The sequence below is a fragment of the Coregonus lavaretus genome, assembly GCF_964263955.1.
Source record: "Coregonus lavaretus genome assembly, chromosome: 20".
In the NCBI taxonomy this organism is placed as follows: domain Eukaryota; kingdom Metazoa; phylum Chordata; class Actinopteri; order Salmoniformes; family Salmonidae; genus Coregonus; species Coregonus lavaretus.
In genome coordinates this window covers 2,096,802-2,120,342 of record NC_140007.1, presented here as the reverse complement: position 1 = coordinate 2,120,342, position 23,541 = coordinate 2,096,802, and the positions used below count along the sequence as shown (strand labels likewise).

General features: G+C 40.8%; 1 protein-coding gene across 1 annotated transcript; it reads left to right on the top strand.

Moving 5' to 3' along the window:
• Window positions 1-713: 713 nt before the first annotated feature.
• On the top strand, window positions 714-23,326 carry LOC311148047 (solute carrier family 26 member 6-like; the record flags this gene model as incomplete). The annotated part of the gene is made up of 19 exons (XM_084184935.1): window positions 714-853; window positions 7,055-7,194; window positions 7,919-8,041; window positions 8,164-8,504; window positions 8,615-8,767; window positions 9,540-9,622; window positions 10,492-10,639; window positions 11,105-11,218; window positions 11,328-11,405; window positions 11,491-11,586; window positions 11,729-11,835; window positions 12,319-12,388; window positions 12,841-12,933; window positions 16,643-16,753; window positions 16,840-16,971; window positions 19,743-19,949; window positions 20,414-20,468; window positions 22,158-22,306; window positions 22,463-23,326. The coding sequence occupies 19 exons, from the start codon at window positions 714-716 to the stop codon at window positions 22,487-22,489; spliced, it is 2,367 nt and encodes a 788-aa protein (XP_084041061.1). The 3' UTR covers window positions 22,490-23,326.
• Window positions 23,327-23,541: the final 215 nt, after the last annotated feature.

The following is a 23,541-nucleotide window of genomic DNA, read 5'->3' as shown; positions in this document are numbered from 1 at the left end:
AAATGCCATATCTTTCTAACTGTGCTCTTTCCCAAAATGTCAATTTATTACAATCCACATAATAATTCACATTTCCTGTTGCTGCAGGATTATTTTGCTGGCTCAAATTAAGATCCTATACTGTAACTAACTATAATGTTGTTGATCCATCCTCTGTTTTCACTAATCACAGTGGTAAATCCCAGCAACAAATAAAGGTGTATTTGGGCTTATTTGGCTTATCTATAACCAGCAAATTTTCTTGGGAACAGTAATATTTAGACAACATGATGCCATGTGTGTTGTTTTTACATAAATAGCCACTCCTTTCCCTTTTTGCAATATATCACACCTGAAGATATTTTAACCACAAATCTCAATGTCCTTATCCGAGACCGAATCATTCAGCCAATTCTCTGTGAGAACCAGAATATCAGGGATTGTGTCCCTCACCCAGATATCAGGAAGGTCCAAACTGAGACACAAACATAGACACAGCCAGGAGTACACTCAGACTAGCTTGGAACATAGAGTAGCTTCTTGTTTTTTGTAAATCTTATCAGGGTGTTTGACAGTGTGTTGATAATTGTGAGACCTCTGTTGTTTTGGACCAAGAGGTTTTTCCTCCACACACTGTTTCAGACTAGAAGGACAGACAAAGCGACATAGACAGAAAGAAAAGAGAGAGACACGATAAGCAATAAACACACAGACATTCAGTGTTGAAGACAGCCATGGGAGTTGAAGAGCAGAAGGCTGGGGAGTTTTACGTGGAGAGGGATGTTATGAACGAGCTTGTTCTGGACGAGTTGGCCAGAAGACGGACTCACTCCACCAGACCTCCCCTGAAGGAGCGAGTGAAAGATTCCCTCAGGTAAGATAGTAACAGCCCATTGGGCACAAACTGGTTGAATCAATGTTGTTTCAATGTAATTTGTCAACGTATTGTGATGTGGAATTGTGTAAAATACATTGGATTTGCAAAAACGCATCAATGTAGACTGTTGTTTTATGGGGGTGAAATTTCAACCATAGGATTATATCAGCATGGGAACCAATTTTTAACATAGACAAACCTTGTATAAAATGTGTTGAATTTGTACGTTTGAAACGTCAGATCTACAACATTATCAGAAAGAAAATAAGGCTTGACATCACCTTCTACTAGATATTTGATCTATCTACAGCTATCCCTTTGGTCTCCCATCCATTGTTTTAACCAAGCCAAGCCCAGCCATGCTTAGCTTTGATATATGTAACTGACTATTAACAATGTGTTATCGTGAGAATGAGTGTTAAGAGGTCTCCACTTAAAAAGTAAATAGATTCACTATTGCAATCGAAGTCATGTCAAAGGGTAGATTTAACAGAGCAAATGAAAGGTAAATAAACTTTATCAATCAAATATCATCAATGATGCTATTTAGGCCTAAGTCTTCAACAGCTATCAATTCAATTCAACCCAGGATTCAACAAAAAAATAGAAAATAGGCCTAGGATTTCAAGCTTTGGTTGATTTCACATTTAATCTACAAGTTAATAATTAATTTATCAAAGTTAAAGAATAGGACTAAATCAAATCAAACTTTAAATTAAGTTTGATCTGATTTGGGGCTTGATTCAATCTGTATCGTAGAAGTTCAGCATTATAGTGCAATTTAAATTTAAAGTCAATGTTCCTGTGTTTGCGGAGACTGCATTCATGGTAAATGCTGCATATGTCGGCTCAATAGGAAATTACCTTTACATTTCAATTATGCTATAGCACTGAACTTCAGCGATATGGATTGAATCAAAATCAAATAAAATGAAATTGTATTGGTCGTATACACATATTTAGCAAATATTATTGCGGGTCGAGCGAATTGCTTGTGTTCCTAGCGCCAACCGTGCAGTAACATCTAACAATACACAACAATGCAAACAAATCTAAAAAGTAAAATAATGGAATTAAGAAATACATCATTTAGCAGATGCTCTTATCCAGAGCGACTTACAGGAGCAATTAGGGTTGTGCCTTGCTTAAGGGCACATCGACAGATTTTTCACCTAGTCGGCTCGGGGATTAGAACCAGCGACCTTTCGGTTACTGGCACAACGCTCTTACCCACTAAGCTACCTGCCGACCCCATATATAAATATTAGGACAAGCAATGTTGGAGTCCGCATGCAAAATCTTTTCATCCTTAGTGTGTTTGGACCATTATAGTTTGTTGGTGATGTGGACACCAAGGAACTTGAAGCTCTCGACCTGCTCCACTACAGCTCCATTGATGTGAATGGTGGCGTGCTCTGCCCTCCTTTTCCTGTAGTCCTCCTATGTAACTACTCATATGAAATGGGTAAAACAGTATGTAAACATTATTAAAGTGACCAGTGTTCCATTATTAAAGTGGCCAGTGTTCCATGTCTATGTACATCGGGCAGCAGCCTCTAAGGTGCAGGGATGAGTAACCGGGTGATGACAGTGACTAAGTTCAGGGCAGGGTACTGGGTGGAGGCCGATTAGTGATTTAACAGTCTGATGGCCTTGAGATACAAGTCTCTCGGTCCCAGCTTTGATGCACCTGTACTGACCTCACTTTCTGAATTATAGTGGGGTGAACAGGTCGTGGCATTGGTGGCTGAGGCCCTTGATGATCTTCTTGGCCTTCCTGTGACAACAGGTGCTGTAGATGTCCTGAAACGCAGGCATTGTGCTCCCGGTGATGCGTTGGGCTGACCGCACCACCCTCTGGTGAGCCATGCGGTTGCGGATGGTGCAGTTGCCGTACCAGGCTGTGATACAGCCTGACAGGATGCTCTCAATGATGCATCTGTAAAAGTTTGTGAGGGTCTTAGGGGCCAAGCCTAATTTATTCAGTTTCCTGAGGTTGAAGAGGCCCTGTTGCGCCTTCTTCACCACTCTGTCTGTGTGCGTGGACCATTTCAGATTGTCAGTGATGTGTGCGCCCAGGAACTTTAAGCTTTTCACCATCTCCAATGCGGCCCCGTCAGTCATTTTTACATTTACATTTTAGTCATTTAGCAGACGCTCTTATCCAGAGCGACTTACAGTTAGTGAATACATATATATGAATGTATTTTTATTTTTTATTTTTTATACTGGCCCCCCGTGGGAATCGAACACCAGCGGAACCCATCCAACTTGAAGGAGATGGAGCAGTTTTGCCTTAAAGAATGGGCAAAAATCCCAGTGGCCAAATGTACCAAGCTTATAGAGACATACCCCAAGAGACTTGCAGCTGTAATTGCTGCAAAAGGTGGCTCTATCAAGTATTGACTTTGTGAATAGTTATGCACGCTCAAGTTTTCTGTTTTTTTGTCTTATTTCTTGTTTGTTTCACCCCAAAAATTATTTTGCTTCTTCAAATTGGTATGTATGTTGTGTAAATCAAAAGATACAAACCCCCAAAAAATCTATTTTAATTCCAGGTTGTATGGCAACAAAATAGGAAAAATGCCAAGGAGGGTGAATACTTTTGCAAGACACTGTACATTGTTTATTTTGCCACATAAACTGAACTTAGGCGAACTATTAGAATTTTAGTAACCAGGAAATGGCGGAGCGATTTCTGCATATTGCACATTTAATGTTTGAAAGAGTGAATACTGTATGATCGGTTTAATGTGTCTCGGTTAATGTAATATGTCTTCAGATTTCATAACTCCTTTTTACTAAGGAATCACGAAGAGTCTCCTCATACATAAAATAAACTATAAGATATGTTAGCGATGGCAATATTACTGTGCAACGTAGACATTCTATTTTCTCCCGAGATTGCAAAACAATTTGTACGTTGATGTAGTGCCCATCGGTTATGAATGTTTCAACCTCTGTGTTGAGAAGTCGTGTTTTTACTGTCAGTTGCTGGTTTCACCCAAAATTACACTAAACATTAGCTTTTTAGCATTTCTGAGTCTGTTCTAACGTGTCCACCTGCAAATCCGAGGCCATGATTGTGGCTGTATCGCATTAGTGGAAACCAAGACTGTTCTCAGGCCAGGTCTGCCAGTTTTGACTAGCAGAAGTGACTTTTTGTTAGGGTAACTTATGCAGCAGATTAGAATAATTAACGTGGTAGGTTAGGAGAATTCATGTGGCAGGTTAGGAGAATTAGGTTAAGGTTAGGAAAAGCTACCCCGGTTAGGGTTAGCTAAAATGCTAAAATTGTCCCAGACGTGACTTGAACATATCTAGCTACAACCAGGCCTGCCCCGAGAACAGTCTTGGTTTCCGCTAATGCGATCCAACATTATTTTGCTTCCGTTGTGGGTGTGGTAGCAAATCAACCTTTATTTAGAATAATAAAACTATGGGAGTAATCTAGAGTTGTGCTTTGCTTTCAGCAAGCACACCTAATAACATGAGTATGTAAGAAATCTAGAGGGTTCTTGCCTTCAGCAAGCACACTAATAAATACTGTTACATTAGTTTGTAAGATAGCATTAACTTTGGCTATTTACTGTATTAAAAAAGTAATAGTCTCGCCCACGAGCCGGCTCTTCCTCTGTCAAGACGTCTGGTTTCACAATGCCTCTAAACGGGACTTGACCGGGAGTCTGTGGCAGGAGCTGCAAAAACAGTCCCTGGTTTTAATTGGCTGATATCTAAGTTCATCACCATGTAGTGCATCCCTTAGAACAGGGATCATCAGCTAGATTCAAGCCGATTTTTATTTGAGAGTATGGTCAGGAGTCTGTAACATAATTACAAATCAATTTGACTGCAAGAATGACAAACAGATATACACTGCTCAAAAAAATAAAGGGAACACTTAAACAACACAATGTAACTCCAAGTCAATCACACTTCTGTGAAATCAAACTGTCCACTTAGGAAGCAACACTGATTGACAATACATTTCACATGCTGTTGTGCAAATGGAATAGACAACAGGTGGAAATTATAGCCAATTAGCAAGACACCCCCAATAAAGGAGTGGTTCTGCAGGTGGTGACCACAGACCACTTCTCAGTTCCTATGCTTCCTGGCTGATGTTTTGGTCACTTTTGAATGCTGGCGGTGCTTTCACTCTAGTGGTAGCATGAGACGGAGTCTACAACCCACACAAGTGGCTCAGGTAGTGCAGCTCATCCAGGATGGCACATCAATGCAAGCTGTGGCAAGAAGGTTTGCTGTGTCTGTCAGCGTAGTGTCCAGAGCATGGAGGCGCTACCAGGAGACAGGCCAGTACATCAGGAGACGTGGAGGAGGCCGTAGGAGGGCAACAACCCAGCAGCAGGACCGCTACCTCTGCCTTTGTGCAAGGAGGAGCAGGAGGAGCACTGACAGAGCCCTGCAAAATGACCTCCAGCAGGCCACAAATGTGCATGTGTCTGCTCAAACGGTCAGAAACAGACTCCATGAGGGTGGTATGAGGGCCCGATGTCCACAGGTGGGTGTTGGGCTTACAGCCTAACACCGTGCAGGACGTTTGGCATTTGCCAGAGAACACCAAGATTGGCAAATTCGCCACTGGCGCCCTGTGCTCTTCACAGATGAAAGCAGGTTTACACTGAGCACATGTGACAGACGTGACAGAGTCTGGAGACGCCGTGGAGAACATTCTGCTGCCTGCAACTTCCTCCAGCATGACCGGTTTTGCTGTGGGTCAGTCATGGTGTGGGGTGGCATTTCTTTGGGGGGCCGCACAGCCCTCCATGTGCTCACCAGAGGTAGCCTGACTGCCATTAGGTACCGAGATGAGATCCTCAGACCCCTTGTGAGACCATATGCTGGTGCGGTTGGCCCTGGGTTCCTCCTAATGCAAGACAATGCTAGACCTCATGTAGCTGGAGTGTGTCAGCAGTTCCTGCAAGAGGAAGGCATTGATGCTATGGACTGGCCCGCCCATTCCCCAGACCTGAATCCAATTGAGCACATCTGGGACATCAGGTCTAGCTCCATCCAACAGACTGTCCAGGAGTTGGCGGATGCTTTAGTCCAGGTCTGGGAGGAGATCCCTCAGGAGACCATCCGCCACCTCATCAGGAGCATGCCCAGACGTTGTAGGGAGGTCATACAGGCACGTGGAGGCCACACACACTACTGAGCCTCATTTTGACTTGTTTTAAGGACATTACATCAAAGTTGGATCAGTCTGTAGTGTGGTTTTCCACTTAAATTTTGAGTGTGACTCCAAATCCAGACCTCCATGGGTTGATAAATTTGATTTCCATTGATCATTTTTGTGTGATTTTGTTGTCAGCACATTCAACTATGTAAAGAAAAAAGTATTTAATAACATTATTTCATTCATTCAGATCTAGGATGTGTTATTTTAGTGTTCCCTTTATTTTTTTGAGCAGTGTACTATTAGACTAAAACATAATAATTTCAAACCTTTCTTGCATTTTTATATGATCACGTCTCTCTATTATCCGTGGGAATACCTGGGAACAGATTTCAAAAATTAAGATAACTTGGAGCTGATTTCCTGGTGTTTTTACAGTCTTTTGTGTCCAATGACATAAGACAATTTTGGGTGCCAAATAATACCATTTGGCCGACCTCCCCCTTACATTGTGGACTTCAAACCGCAAGTCATTTCAGAAAATGTGAACGTACACATCTTATAAATAGTTTGATATGCTCAAACTCAGAATCAATTGTGCTTCCCCAAAATATATGGTCAATGTGATAGAACATTTTAATTGCAGATTTTCGCCCTTTTTTCAAAATCCTGTGTAAGCTTACTCCCTCTCCCGCCTCAATTTTACCTACAGCCCTATCAATGCCCACTTTATGGCACAGTAGTACCAGGCTCTATGTGCAACTAAAGTAGACGAAACCTGGTCCTGAATGGCCACAGTGTGTGCTGGCTTATGTTCCAGCCTAGCTGTAAGACTCCCGGTTAGTTTAATTAGATTTGGTAGAGCTGGAATGGAACAAAACCCTGCACCCACTGTGGTACTCCAGGAGCCGAGTTGCCTGCATGCCCTATCCACCAACTGCAACACACAGCAAACACATATCCACTGTCATAAATGTATAACAAAAATGTATTCTTCTTTTCTCCACCTCTCCAACTCTCCACCTCTCCACCACTCCAACCCTTCCCCCTGGTCTCAGCTGTTCAGTGCCCAAGCTGAAACAAACTGTGCTGAGCTTTATACCTATCCTGTCATGGCTGCCTCGTTACTCAGTGAGACAAGATGCACTGGGAGACCTCATAGCTGGCTTAAGCGTTGGCATCATGCACCTGCCTATGGGTCTGTAGTACCTCTACTGTTTGAACACACACACATGGCCCAATCCTAACTTGAAATCGACAACACATGGTGGGAAAAGTACTAAATAGTCATACCTGACTAAAATGTATAGAAAATGACTCAAGTAAAAGTGAAAGTTAACCAGTAAAATACTACTTGAGTAAAAGTCTAAAACTATTTATTTAAAAATGTACTTACCATAAGTACAGTGGTGGGAAAAGTACTCAATTGTTATACTTGAGTAAAAGTATAGTTAAATGCTATGAATCAAATACCTTATATTGAGCCAACCAGACAGCACCATTAAAAAAAACTCCAACAATCAGACATAATTTACAAATGAAGCAGTTGTGTTTAGTGAGTTCACCAGATCAAAGGAAGTCATTTAAAAATAAATACATATTAAACTACAGATAGGCTTACCCAAATAAACTCCTTAAGTAGTACTTAAAAGTATTTTATTAAGTACTTTACATCACACACAAGTATTTCTATTTAGTTACTTTAAGCCACTGCATGTAACCACATGCAAATCTTTCATTGATACCAATGATTGAGGTATGTGAAAGCCTGATTTACACAAGTTGATCTCAAGTTAGTGTTGCATCTCTTTGGGCTGTTCAACTCCTGATAGCTGCATGACCTACCTGAGAATACTATATGATAACTGTCTATCTATTTTGTGAAGACTACGAAGACTGACATTTCTGTAACGTTTCCCCAGGTTTGGCCTATGCTCTCCTGGCCTCTGTGCCCCCAGTGTATGGCCTCTACACTTCCTTCTACCCTGTACTCGTCTACTGCATCTTTGGCACCTCCAAACACATCTCCGTAGGCAAGACAGAGTGTGGAAAAGGGGGAAGGAGAAAGAGAGAGTTTTAATGTTTTAATATCATTAGGTCAAAGGAATATGCTAACGATTTCACTAATATGATGGTGTGTGTGTGTAATGTGTGTGTGTTCCCTCAGGCACATTTGCTGTGACCAGCATCATGATAGGCACCACGACAGAGAGGCTTGCCCCAAACAGTGACTTCACGTTTCTAAATGGAACCAATGGGACTGCATTTCTAAATGTAGCAGCCCGCGATGCCTACAGAGTACAGATAGCAGCCAGCACCACTCTACTGAGTGGGATCTTTCTGTTTCTGCTGGGCATGGTGAGGTTTGGTTTCATGGTGACATTCCTGTCGGATCCCCTGGTACGTGGTTACATGACAGGAGCAGGTATACAGGTGGTACTTTCCCAACTCCCAAGCCTCTTTGGGATCATCACTGGACGCTTCACCGGACCACTGTCTCAGATCTATGTGAGTGCACACAACACATCCACACACACAAACAGATGATTCACACATTCAAAAGTTGTAAATGTTTTCCAACTACTGAATGTATGCAGTAACTCTCTCTTTCTCTCTAGCTCCTAATAGATATCTGTAGACATTTGCCACAGACTAACATTGCGGCCGTGGTGGTAACTCTAGTGGCCTTGGCGGTCCTCATAGTGGTCAAAGAACTCAACATTTACTATGAGAAGAAGATGCCTGTTCCTATTCCAATAGAACTCTTAACGGTAAGTCCTCTACACCAGGGTTAACCAAACTCGGTTATATAAATCAGTTGTGTAGTGCTAGGGCAAAAACCAAAACGTGCAACCAGGAGCGGGCCCGGGACCGAGTTTGGGAAACTCTGCTCTACACCTAACACCTCTCTGCGTGTTTCTGTTTATTTGTCATACAATCATCCTCAAGTCTTTTGCTCGTCATTCCTCTCTCTCTCTGTTTTGGTCTCTTGAACATGTTCTACTGAATACCATTAGAGGGCAACCTGTCACCATGGCTGATTGGAGAGTAAGGCCAGAAAGTGGTTAATCTTATTTTCAGTTTCATGTTCAGGTTTAATGTTCCATATTTGCACATAATTTTGTAATTTCATCAAGAGGAGTGTATGTGTTTCTCTGTGTGCATGTGTGTGTGCCCAGTTATTAACATTGATCCAATTATATATGGTAAAGTGATTAGTTATTTTAAATGTGGTCCTCTGTAGCTCAGCTCGTAGAGCATGGCTCTTGTAACGCCAGGGTAGTGGGTTCGATCCCCGGGACCACCCATACACAAAAATGTATGCACACGTGACTGTAAGACGCTTTGGATAAAAGCGTCTGCTAAATGGCATATTATATTATAAATAGTTGGCCTGTATTTGTGCATGGATTCCAAACACAGCAAAGCCACACAGGGTCTGAAATAATGATTTACTCACAAATACACATGCATACAACGGGTCAGGCGATGTTGTGTTTTTGCGAGCATGGTAATTTATGTGTGTCTATGTGTGTGTTACAGATTATAGGAGCGACACTCATCTCTTACTACTGCAAACTGAACAGCCAATACAAAGTGGCCGTCATCGGAAAGATCCCCAGAGGGTGAGTGTTTATGAGTGGGAGTTCTAAGATCAGTTGAGTCCACAGGGGAGGAAGAGGGATGATAGCGGAAGGTGATATGGTCAGAGTGTACAGTAGCTCATTGGGAAAGAGTCATCCTATAGATAAAAATGTCAAAGTCAGATAAGGAAACACACAGATACAGTGAGCAGAGAGAAGTGTGATGACAGTGAAACAATTATCAACAGCCAGTAAATGTCAACCTGTGTCATCAAGATTTGGTAAGCCAGTTCTGGACATGTGTTTTAGCTGATTCTGTATGGTCTTCAGATTGAAGAACTGCCAAAGAAAAAAGCTACAGTAAGACGTGGGTACTGCTACTGCTCAATATCAACTGTTGTTTGCAGCTTATTTGAATGGAGGAGACAGTATTCATAAGCTTGATCATGTTGTCACCAGTTTAAATTGATCATTTAATTCTTTCAAGTTTCAAATCATTTTCTTCATAACAATGCTTTACCTCAGGTAGCCTACATGTCCTTTATCACTTTGTTTATCATTTAGGTTGCTTTGAGCCATCATAACATAGCCTGTGCATTGATACACAATTAAACCCCAAAGTGATTATTTGTTTGTGTACATGTTTCAACACTTGTTACCAGCGGCAGTAATCAAGGGGATGTGTTGAAGAAGGAGGAAGGGTCTGGACAGACGCAGTAATCAATGAGATACATTTTTACAGTGTTGAAGACAGGACCGTTTGGAAATTCACTAGATATCGCTGTCCTTGACCCACATAATTATTCTCTATCCCTCCTTCCCCTCTGTCTCTCTCCTGTCTCCCTCTCCTTCTCTTCCACTCCCTTTCTCCCCACTCCTCTCTTCTCCCCCCCTTTCCTCTCTATCCTTAGACTACAGCCTCCCAGTTCACCTAACAGCAGTCTGTGGAGTTCGGTAGTTGGTGATTCGTTCGCAATAGGCATAGTGGGATATGCCGTTAACATCTCCTTGGGCAAAATCTTCGCCCAAAAACACAGCTACAAAGTGGACAGCAACCAGGTGGGACATGCACGCACGCACGCACACACACACACACACACACACACACACACACACACACACACACACACACACACACACACACACACACACACACACACACACACACACACACACACACACACACCCCATCAGAGGCATGCTCTTGGGGTTGTTTTGCTCTGAAGGAGTGAGACAGGCAGGGAACACACAGTGACTGTACCAGCTTACAGCTCTCTGGTCCTGAATGTTTAATGTCCGACACGTTCTGCTCAGTCAAGTATGAAGGAGAAGTACACCAGGAGCAGTGAACAAAATACTGAATATACCACTGAATAAGCACTAGGTCTTATTTACTTGTGGTGGCCAAAGGATAGTCATTAGTGTATCCTCTGGCCTCTGCATTCCTCTAATCTCCCCCCTCTCTTTCAAACTCTCTTTCTCTTTTTCTCTCTCACTCTCTCGGTCGTCTTTCTCTCTCTCTAGGAGATGGTGGCTATTGGTCTCAGTAACATAGTGGGAGGATTCTTTCAATGCCACGTTGTCGCTGCTTCTCCACCCCGAACCCTCCTCCAGGATAGCACTGGGGGCAAGACACAGGTAACACACACAGACATACACTCACGCATGCACATACATGTATCTCCACCTGCTAATATTTACACACACGTACAAACTAACTGATGTGTGTGTTTATACATTTTGTCAGCTTGTGGGGGTGGTTTCTTCAGTACTTGTGCTGATCTTCATTCTGCAACTGGGGTCACTGTTTGAGGAGCTACCCAAGGTATATATCTCTCTATCACCTGCCCTCCATCCAAACACACACAACACCACACCACTGATCTGATGAGTGTTTGTGTGTCCCCTAGGCTGTCCTAGCCTGTATAGTGCTTGTGAACCTGAGAGGCCTTTTTGTGCAGTTTAAAGACATTCCTGACCTCTGGAAGAGCAATAAGGTTGACCTGGTGAGAGCTACACATCTATACACTTCATATTTATGTCCTAAGACCTGCATCCTAACTTGAGATTAACGTATATGACTCAAATTGGGTTTGGGAAACCTGGGTATTCCCCATATTGATTACCTGTGTCTCTGCTGTCCCCTAGCTGGTGTGGTTGGTAACGCTGGTGTGTACTATTTTACTGAACCTGGACATCGGCCTGGCTGCATCCATCGCCTTCGCTATGCTCACTGTCATCTTCAGAGCTCAACTGTGAGTCTGAGTGTGTTTGTGTGTGTGTTTGTGTGTGTGTGTGTGTGTGTGTGTGTGTGTGTGTGTGTGTGTGTGTGTGTGTGTGTGTGTGTGTGCATGAGCACACGTGTTTGTTTTGTTTTAAGAGAGATTAAGTAAGAATTTCACAGGGACCCCACCCCAAATATGATGATACAACCTTAAAATCGGTACATGAAAATATTTACATCAACAAATAACCTTCATTACATTTTAATCTTTTACCGAAATGAAAGAAACCAGTAAATACATAACCTCTATTTTTTTTCATCTTCTAATTATCTTTCTCAAAAACGTTTGTATATTGTCCCATACAAAAATCTGTACTCGTATTATTATAATTTTTTGACTGACCCCACTGGTCTCGACTCAGACTTTGAATACCACTGTTCTAAAGTATTGTGTTCCTCTTTCTTCTTAAAGTTCATAACATCTGTTCTCTCTCGTGCGCACTCTCTCTCCCAGGCCGCGATACTCTATCCTGGGGCATGTTCCTGGGACTGAGCTCTACCTGGATAGAGACACATATGAGGAGGTGAGACGGAGGAGTTTACATGTTTTTTTTTATTGCTTTGGTGCAATTTTCACAAGTATGTGGTACATTTTCACAACTTGTAGTACAAAACTCAAAACAGATCCTCAAAAAGGTAGTTGTTCCAATTACCAACTACAACACAAAATCATACAGACCCTGTTTCACCAAACCTAATCAGTGTTTCATCTAGAAATATGTTTCACATTACAACACATGTTCATATAAAGTATTTGCCTTTCACAATGCAATACAGAGTTCACACTGCTTTACTAAAATTGCATTGGCCAATACAGTACTGTAATATATGCCATTTACGTAGCAGACCCTTTTATCCAAAGTGACAACCACACATTTTTGTTATGTGAACACAGTTGGAATCGACCCCACAACTCTGGTGTTGCTAGATGACCATATATTGAAGCACCCTGTTTGTGTGTTGGTTTGTCCCACAGGCAAAAGAGATACCAGGTATCACTATCTTCCGTTCATCCACCACAATGTACTATACCAACGCTGAGCTATACGTGGACGCATTGCAGGAGAAGGTAGTATGTGTGCACGCGTGTGTGTGTGTGTGTGTGTGTGTGTGTGTGTGTGTGCGCGTGTGTGTGTGTTAGTGATGTGCGGGTTGACTCATAACCCATGATTATATTCGCAGTGCTAGTGGGTTTAATGAAATATTGTGTGGATGAAGGGTGGGTGGCAGGTGGATTGAATAAGTAGAAAACAATGCATTAAAAAAATCCATAAATCTATAGGCTACATCGAGCTTTTTCTTTCATTATTTTTATCTGCCATTAACGTGTCAGCCTTAGCTTTAGAGCCTAACTGTAGGCGCTCCGACTGAAACCTGGCACAGTGGATGCTATTCTGTTTCTCAACAGTGCTGCAAAAGAAAGGAAAACAAATTAGGCAATATTAAGCCTCATATTTCTAAACATTGTAAAGTGTACAATTACTACTATAGATTATGAATAATCTCTAAAGTAGGTTATGCTCAATTCAGATTTTTGGAATTGACTCCCATTGAGTTGAAATTAGAATTGAATTAGCCACACCCCTCAGGATGTAGAATTTGCATTTGAGTGACAGGAAGTAGAATTTAATTAAGTGCAATTCAAATAAATTCCACTCAGTCATAGAACATGATGGTTTCATTGAATCTGACTGGTCACACTTCCAGATACCATAGAATATATCACTTTTCTCTGGAAACAATGTTCATATACTCTTTTAACCTTAGTGCCAATTATATTTTCTCAACAAATAATGCAGTTATTTTAGACCCTACCTTATACAGTATATTGTGTTTTGTATTAAAGCCACAATCCGTGATTGGTCGAAAAGATTTTGGATATAATGTAAACCCATTGATTATTGGAGAATATCACTCATACTATATACACACCTCATGAGCATAGAACTACTTATCATCCCCATTATAACCCCCCAAAATAACGAATAGTAGGCTTTTGTTTAAATGTTTACAAACAATACAAATGTGAACAACCCATTTAAAACAACTGTGACAATTGGTCTGTCACTTAGCATTAGCCTTAGACTTGTTTACAAAAATGTTAGCTAAAACTCAGCTTGATGCTTAACACGCTGCTGAGCTAATGACAGACTAATTGGGCTCAATAGTCCTTGCATTCAAAGCCCTGTTAGTGAATTTGATGGTTGTAACCCAGTACTCATTTACTGAGAGCGGCGTCTATTGGATGTCGTGTTTTGGTCCAGATTTGGTCCGGACGTCTTTTCTTTGGTCTTTTTTTTGTGTAGTCCGGACCGGCCTTGATTTCAACGTCTGGACCAAATCTGAACCAATCATAGCCATTTATGTTTCACAGGTTTGGACAGCACAGTACAGTACAGTAGAGCACCGCAGAGTATAGTACATTACAGTACAGTAAAGAAAAGTTGAGTATAGTACAGTACAGTATAGTAAAGAAAAGTATAGTGTACTGTAAAGTACCCTACTTTACTGTAATGTACTCTACTGAATTAAACTGTAATGTACTCTGCTGAATTAAACTCTACTGTACTGCACTCTTCTGAATGACATTATACTGTATTGACCTGTGAAACATAGCCTAGCCTAGATGTCCATGATTCATTCAGATTTAGATCGGGTCCACACCGACCAAATGTGTTCTTGTTTAGGGGCGGAGCTGATTAGAATAATACCCAGCATGCTTTGCAAGTGTTTGCTGAATGACCAAAATGTAAATGTTAAAAAACATACACTTTTATCCAGAGCGACTTACAGGTAGATAGACAACAAATCACAGTCATAGCAACAACAACAAAAACTGTAACCGTTATTGAGAATGTTATTGTAGTTGAAGTGGTCTTTTGGTATATTCTGTGGGCTAGACTATTTTGAACATCATCACTGCCAGTTTTAAAGCTTTTAAAAAAGCAAACATAAGTTCATGTGACAGACGGGAGCAATAATAAATATTCTGTAGCAAGCAATCCTCATTTGGGTCCTCTTTCGTCCGGAAAATACATATTTTGTACATCTGGAAAATATGTATTATCACCTTTCATTCGGTACTTAAAATGCACCTGATTTCAGCGTCCAGAAAATATGTTTTCAAAGTCCGGAAAATACATATCTTTGACATCTGGAAAATATGTCTTGTCACTTTTTGGAAGCACTGGATCTTTTAGTCTGTGGGCTGAAGATCCCGAAAAAGTTGGATCCACAGCCACTCCATATTTTTTATGACCGGTAGACACCCACACACATTTTTATGACCTGTATATGCGAACACCATTCCAACACAGAAAGCTGCTTTTTAACATACTTCATAAAACAATTCTGAAGGAAAACGATTTCACTCATATTATATTTAATTATAGGTAATATTTCATAGAAATCTGGAAACACTGGGCAGTTACTTTAAATACACACATCAGTAGTTATATGATCAGTACAATTAGCCAATTGGAAACTTGCTTGACTACAAGGGCAATATTGGTCACACCTGTGACAAAACACTGGATGTTATATTATTTTTTACAGTTGTTATTACTCGTGGCCTATGCTATTTAATAAACTGTAGTATCAATCCACAATGGAACACTTCAACTGAAGAACCACATCTCAATTTTGGAACATTTTGGTGATATGGTATAGTTGTAGTATATTCGATATGAATCATCCAGAGTCTTGATATTACATACAGACTATAAGCAAGTAGCCTAGCAGTTAAGAGCGTTCGAAACCCCGAGCCAATTAGGTGAAGAATCTGACGATGTGCTCATGAGCAAGGCACGTAACCCTAATTGCTCCTGTAAGTCACTCTGGATAAGAATGTCTGCTAAATGACTTAAATGCACAATACATTTATGTCAGTTGAGAACTTTGAACATTCCAGTAATAATAAGATACAAAATCAGTACTCATCTGAAGAAAAAATATGCACATATATACAGTTGAAGGGTTCTACTAGGAATATTCAGAGTTGATGACAACGCAAAGACTGTCAATTAACTTCAGACAATGGCATGCGGTATTAGGCTGGCTTCACGTGCTCGTGGGAAGTCGTAAGTCTGACATTAATGTTTTCAAGTGATTTTGAACTCGGAACAATTCTTCATCCAATAAGATTTTAGATAGCTTGATAAGCTTGCTAAAATTACTAATAATTAAGTGAGCTAGCTTGCTTAACATTGACAATATGGTTAGACTAGCTTATTTATATTGATAAGTAATTCTAAGAAAACTGATTTGTTGTCATCTTTTGGTTGAAAGGGTAAAAGGTCAGTCGTGAAACGTCACAACTCGGCAACTCAAATATAAAAAAAAAAATCTGAGTTTCCAACTTGTAATTCTGACTTGGATTTGGGGTCATGCAAGTGAAATTTCCCACTGGAACTAGGAGCTTCTGATAACTCCGATAGCACGTGAACACAGCATTAGGCCATGAAACACGTTGCTTGGCCAGTGGCCAAGCCCTCGTCACACTTATTATTTATTTATTCATCAAAACCCAGTCCTTTTGTACCATTGCCACCTATTGTGCTCATAATTCCCACTGTGAACATAGCACAAATATTTCTGACACACCCATGGTTGAAAATGGGTTATTAGCAATTATAGGTGGGTGCGGGTGAACAAACAGCTGACCCACGCATCACTAGTGTTTGTGTGTCATTCTCTCAATAGCCCTCTTTCTCTGAATTGCTTTCTCTCTCTCAATCACTCTCTTTATCTCAAGCGCTCTATTTCATTTTCTTACACAGAGTGGAATTGACATTGGGAAGCTGCTGATGAAAAAGAAGAAAAGAGACGCTGAACAAAAGAGGAAAGACAAAAAAGAACAAAATAAAGCCAAAAAGGAGGCAAAGAAACAGGTGCGACACACAGATGTCAAACACAGGTCTAACAAACACACACAAAAATTACACTGTTAGTGACTTTATTTCTCTTCCCTTCCCAGAAGGGTGTGAATGGATACCTACCCAACAGTACAGTCCATCCAGAGGACAAGGGGGATGTAGAGAATGGTTCCCCAGACCTGAAAGGGAACCAGATGGCCATTTCCCTAGTTGACAAACCCACCAACGGACAGGTGTGTAGTGTGAAGTACTACAATATAGTGAGGCATCTAAGCAAAACAATCGTGCATTTTGTGATTAAAGCAGCAGATTTGGCACATATGTAGATGTATGTACCCTGAAAAGATTCAGATATGGACCCACCCCGGATTTGGCCCCTGGGGGTGTGGCAGACATTTTTCAAAATGTCAGCATACGGTAACATTATTTTACATTTAAGACTGATTGTTTTGAGATAAACACACCAAATCTGGCACATAGGTAGATTTATGTAGCATGAACATATTTACATCCGGAGCCACCACACATTTGGCACCTGGGGGCCATGGTGACCATCTTACAAAATGGCCACTGTCGGTAAAACAATGTTACAATTCTGATGGCATTTTTTGAGATAAACGCACCACATTTAGCACAGAGGTAGATTAATGTACTCTGGAAAAATGTAGAGATTGAGCCACCACATATTTAGCCCCTGGGGGCCGTGACAGCCATCTTTAAAAATTGCCACCAGCAGTACCATTATTTTACAATTCAGAAGGACTATTTTAAGATAAAGGCTCCACATTTGTGACAGAGATAGATTTATGGACCCTGAAAAGACTTAGATATTGAGCTGCCACATATTTGGCCCCTGGGGGTCATGGCATTTTACACAATGGCCACTGTTGGTAATACAATAGATAAACGTACAAAATGTGGCACATAGGTAGATTCCTTGGGGCATGCAGGTGGGGCAACCCAGCTAAATTGTGTGCAAGTAAAGAGAGCTCCACATTATTATTATTATGAGATGGATTCTATGGAGGCTGTGCTGTTTCTTTGTATACATGTGTTTTTTTGTTTCGTTTTTGACATTTGTTTCTAAACCTTTCCCTTGGGAAATAATTTTTTAAAAGGTGTGAAGAAAATAGTGTTGGGGAGAGAGTTAAATGATTGACAGGCTGGCTGTGCAGTCTTGCTGATCTACTGGTCACCCTTGTGGCGGGTGGATGGGCTAGACGGCCCGGGTGGCTTGGGCTGGTGGCCCGGGTGGCTTGGGCTGGCGGCCCGGGTGGCTTGGGCTGGTGGCACGTCTTGGACCCTCCCATTCCTGACCAGTGTCATATTGTTGGATTCATTCTGGTATGTGTGTGCACGGGGGTGTGTGTAGGGGGTAGACAAGTCTCTAGGTGCTTGTCCGCACGCATAAACATGGACTGAGTATGCTCGAGGGTAATGTGGCTCCCTGTGTCTTTGTGGCAGCCGTCTTACAAAATGCATTAGACCCCAATTAGGCTAGATGTTTTACTGTATGTTATAGTGAAGAGACCATTGTGTACATCTCCTAATGTTTTTGTAACATGCCTGCCATTGGTTGATATATGGCATTGGTTGATGTACAGCATACACTTGAATACAGGGATTCAGATCAGGTCCAAGGCCATGAGTTTATTTTGCTTAGTAGCCACTAGTAAATTAGCTTGTTAGTGTCGGGGCTTGTGATGCTGTACTCATCTCTTTCTGTTCTGTGTATGGCTCTACTGACCCAGTAATTATTGTTTTAATGATGATTTTAGAGGACCCTGAGGGTGCAGGAAATACACCTTCACCTGATGCTGTCTCAAATCAACAGAACACCAAAATCCATGTCATACTAAAGCCTTTAATTTCTTCCAATTGCGGAACATTATATTCAGCTAAAATTAGAAAAACTAGTGTCATACTTTTGTTAATGAAACTGGTTGAAATTAGAATATTATGTTTGACAGGCACAGTTCTGACTGAAACACAGCCTGAGATAATTGTCCACAGCAATTGTGAACTATTCCACCTCAATGGCTAGAATAATTTCCAAAATAGCTTTAGTAGCCATTTGTTACATGCTCATGTGGTACGATGTGAACCCTAGTCTCCCGCTCCGGGACCAAACGTCTTAAGCATTAGACTAAAATAATATTCTGTCTTTGGCCAAGGGTGGTTTTATGTCGCAGGCAGAGCTACCTCATCACTAGAGTGTGTTTTAACTCACCTCCGCTACACTCATCCCAGAAAATATAATTTTTTCTACAATTTGGCCTACTGTAATATACTGTGTTACTGTTACAACTTTTGGTTTTCAGGTGATCCAGGGCAAGAAGTATAGGCCAGAAATCTATAAATCAAAGAAGTATAGGCAATACATTTTTGTAGATTAAAGGTTTGTAAAGTAGTGGTACAGTCTGCAGCCTTTTAGTAAAATGGCTGACACGGTCTATATCTAAATATTTTCAGGGTACATGTATCTTCCTCTGTGCCAAATTTGGTGTGTTTATCAAAAAAATGCCTTCAGAACTCTAACATTATATTCCCGACAGTCGCCACAGCCCCCAGGGACCAAATCTGTGGTGTCTCCATATCTAAATATTTTTTCAGGCTACTTAAATCTACCTTTGCGCCAAATTCTGTGTGTTTATCTCAAAATAGTCCTTCTGAATTGTAAAATAGTGTTACCATATGCGGCTATTTAAAAAAATGTCTGCCACGCCAGGGGCCAAATCTAGGGAGGCTCCATATCGAAATCTTTTCAGGTTACATAAATTTACCTCTGTGCTAAATTTGGTGCTTTTAGCACAAAATGCATTGTTCCAGATTTTTCAGCTAAGGAACCCCACTAGTACTACAGGAAACACTCTGGACTCTAGTTATAGCCTACAGTCAGTAAAACCTCCAGGTGCACCTAGGCTAGCCCATAATGCTTTTTGAAATATGTGTATTTTATCATAGCAGTGTAAAGATTGAAGCTCTGTCTCTCTGTCAATCTAAGGTGAACTGGGCATTTGAGCAGCAAGGTACTGGGTTCGACCGGGGCTCTGAGACTGGTTTTCATGGCGATGATCACATAACCCAGATGTCCAATACCGGAGGAGAAGGAGAGATGGGGAAGAGCTCTGTCAATGACACACACACCATCATCCTGGACCTATCCACAGCCAGCTTTGTTGACATGGCCACTGTGAAGACGCTGAAAAATGTATGTGTATGTGGGGGTAGTGTGTGTGTGTGTGTTTTTGAACGATGGGGATGAAGGAGGATATAAGTATGAAAGACGGAGAGGGGAGTTTGAGCACAGAGGGGATGGAGAGACAGGGAAAGTGAGAGGGAGAGAGACAAAGAGAGGTTAGGTTACCAGATGTTTTCAGAAATGTGTTATTAATAGTTTCTTTGCATCCAGTCTTCTTTTGTAACATTGTTTGCAGTCGCACTCCTGTGTGTCCTTGTTCTCCAAACAAACAAAGGTATTGTGTTCTGTGAGTAGGCAGGCCTAAATTATATATTTTTGTATGTCAGGAAGAGGCACTGATAGAAAGAGGAGGTGGAGATAAAGAGGGATGGAAGAGAAAAACAAGATAAATCCAAACTGGTGTAACAAAAACAGTCCCTGAGAGAAACATGGCCTTCTTATTTGACCTTCTCTGTCTCTCACTTTCTCTGCAGATATTCCTCAACTGTAGAGAGATTGACATTGACATCTATATAACTGGATGCCAAGGTGAGTATATGTCAGTGGAGGCTCCTCAGAGGAGAAAGGGGAGGACCATCCTCTTCAGTGAATTTCTGAAAAATAGAAATAGTGAAACATTAAAAAAGTTAGCCTTTTTATATACAACTATACTTAATATATTCACGTCACTAAATAATTGATTAAAACACACTTTTTTGCAATGGTCTACAGTAGCCTCAACATCACTCTCTAGGGTAACACCATTGTTTAGCCGGAGGACAGCTAGTTTCCATCCTCCTCTGGGTACATTGACTTCAATACAAAACCTAGGAGGCTTGTGGTTCTCACCCACTTCCATAGACTTACACAGTAATTATGACAACTTCCGGAGTACGTCCTCCAACCTATCATAGCTCTTGCAGTATGAACTGACATGTTGTCCAGAGAATGAATTTATTTTTATTTATTATTGTATTTATGAATCTAGTACTGAAAGCATAACTACAGCTAGCTAGCAGTGCATAACATGTGGTGAGTAGTTGACTCAAGGAGCGAGAAAGACAATAGTTGTACAGTTTTGAACTAATTAATTTTTCTTTAAAAATGAAGGAGATGCAAGAGAGAGAGAGAGGTTTAGACTTTTTTTTTTACTTTAACTTTCACTTACTTAGCTAGAGAATGCAGCTAGCTAGTTTAGCCTATTCAAACACCTGGCTCAAACTCAAACAGAGAGGGATGCTATGTTAGCTAGCTGGCTATGGCTATCCAACACGGAAACTCTTCCGAGTCAAGGTAAGCTTTTGGTTTTATTAATTTATTGCCACCAGGACCCACCGGTGTAACTGCTCAACTGCTTGCCTCTGACTGTACACTGTACTGCATGATTGTAGTGGGTTTAATAACGCATTAGATCTAGCAGCTATGTTGACTATGATGTTAATATGGTGACAACGATGTAGGCTGTGTGTTGCGGTTAGCGGTTATTATATTAAGATTTGACTTGGAAAGGTTTTTTCGCATGGTCACATAGAGCTGATGTGTTGTTACTGAAGTCCACAAGCGAAGGGAAAAGGTGAGTGGAGGAAAGCGCGTAGATGCGAGAAGGAATTATACAACAATCAAAGGGATCATGCTGTTTGTATGTGGCTGATATGAAAGTTAAATGTGTTCGCTTTTGATCAGGGGTGTATTCATTCCGCCGATTCTGAAAAAATAATAATTCTTAAACGGAAGTAAACGGAATGAAACAGGGATAAACATAACTGAATTTGTCAAATAGAAACTATCATTTGCAACTGTTGGATTAATGAATACACTCTAAATCAGCTAGATGCAGACAAGAGTGTGCAAGTCGGTGTTGAATATGTCAATGTCTTTCACCTTGATTACAAAAATGTATCTCAACCTGTGCACCTACATTGTAAACTTTCATTCAAATGCTAGGTTGTAGCAAGCTCATGATGGATATAGGGACAATTTGAGTATCATGTAGTAGCCTAAACCTACCGATGTTACGTTGAGCTGGGTGAATGGAATATGAATGACAATCATCCAATATGCTGTAGTAGAAATACTCTAAGGCCATGCTCATAAAAAAAAAAAATCGTCCTCCCTCATCTTAAACGGCACCGACCGCCACTGGTGTGTGTGGTAATTAAGGCTCGTCACACTGGCCTTAGCTTGTTTGTGTTTGTGGTTCACGTGTGTATTGTCTAACCTGGTTTGTCTTTCCTCCAGTCTGTGTGGTGGAGCAGTTATCGATTGCAGGCTTCTTCTCTGAGTCCATTCCTAAGAGCCGTCTGTTCCCTACGATTCATGACGCGGTGCTACACAGCCTCCGGCTGCATGGGGCCTCAGACGTACCCATCATCTACGAGTATGCTCTGGTGAGTGGAGCAGACTATACATATATTTTTTTTATGAGCTACTTTCTTATTATTATTATTTCTTAAGCGATACCAGGAAATGTATTAATTAATTAATTCATATGGTCACAGAATCGTATGTTATGTTCCTTCTGACACTATCTCCTCTTCTATTAGGACTTGACCTGCACTACCAAGATGTAACCAACAGGGGTCACTTTGTTCCCCTTCCACTCCACCTTCCTCCTTTGGAATAACTTTAGCTTTAGCCAAGGGGAAAATGCCAAGGGGAAAACATACAATGGGTTATTTCTTAAGCCTCACTGCTGATGATGTAATCATAATGATGTTGCAAATTATGTAAATCATTTTTCCTAAATCAGAAACATGGTAGTTCAATATCCACTGAATGAGTATGAATAGCAGATATTCACTCTGTTATCCAAAGGTTGAGTGTTCAAATCACATCACGGACAACTTTAGCATTTTAGCTAATTAGCAACTTTGCAGCTACTTACCTCATTTGAGCTACTTTGCAAAAACTTAGCATTTTAGCTAGTCCTTCCCCTAACCCCTAGCCTAGCTAACGTTATCCACCTAGCCATCTAGCTAACGTTAGCCACAACAAATTGGAATTCATAACATATCATACTAAATGACCGGAGACAGATTTAAATGTTCTACCACTGAGTCCAGGTTGGCATCACATAGCCTTGACCCACATCTATACATCATCATGTATTTCAGGGTCAAATCAATGCCAAAGGGAGTATAGTTCTCCCCTAGTTTGAACGCTGTTATAGAGCTAATTTTTCTGTATCTTTCTGTATTTTTCTAAAGAGGATGTGAATAATTCATGTTAATGTTTATTTTGATCATTTTACTAAATTGTTCATTTTCTGATCTAAGTTAATCTACTTTGAATACATTGAATACAATTTTTTATTTTCTAGAATTGATTGACCACACACTCCAATATCTTAAAGTAAACAATTCTTGTTTCTGAGTACATGGCTAAATAAACGGCAGTAAAGTGACCAGATCTATTGGGTGATATTGTGTATCTGTTTCATATTCAGCACTTGTATGATTGAATACACTTCTGAAGCATAGCAGCACTCTTCATTCTCTCCAAAATAATATCCTACACATTTCATCATTATTTACACATTTTCCTAATCTATACCTGTATGTTTGGGATGGGACTTTCTATAATGCAAAACCTTGTACTCAATGAATGTCAGGTCCTAGGGTCA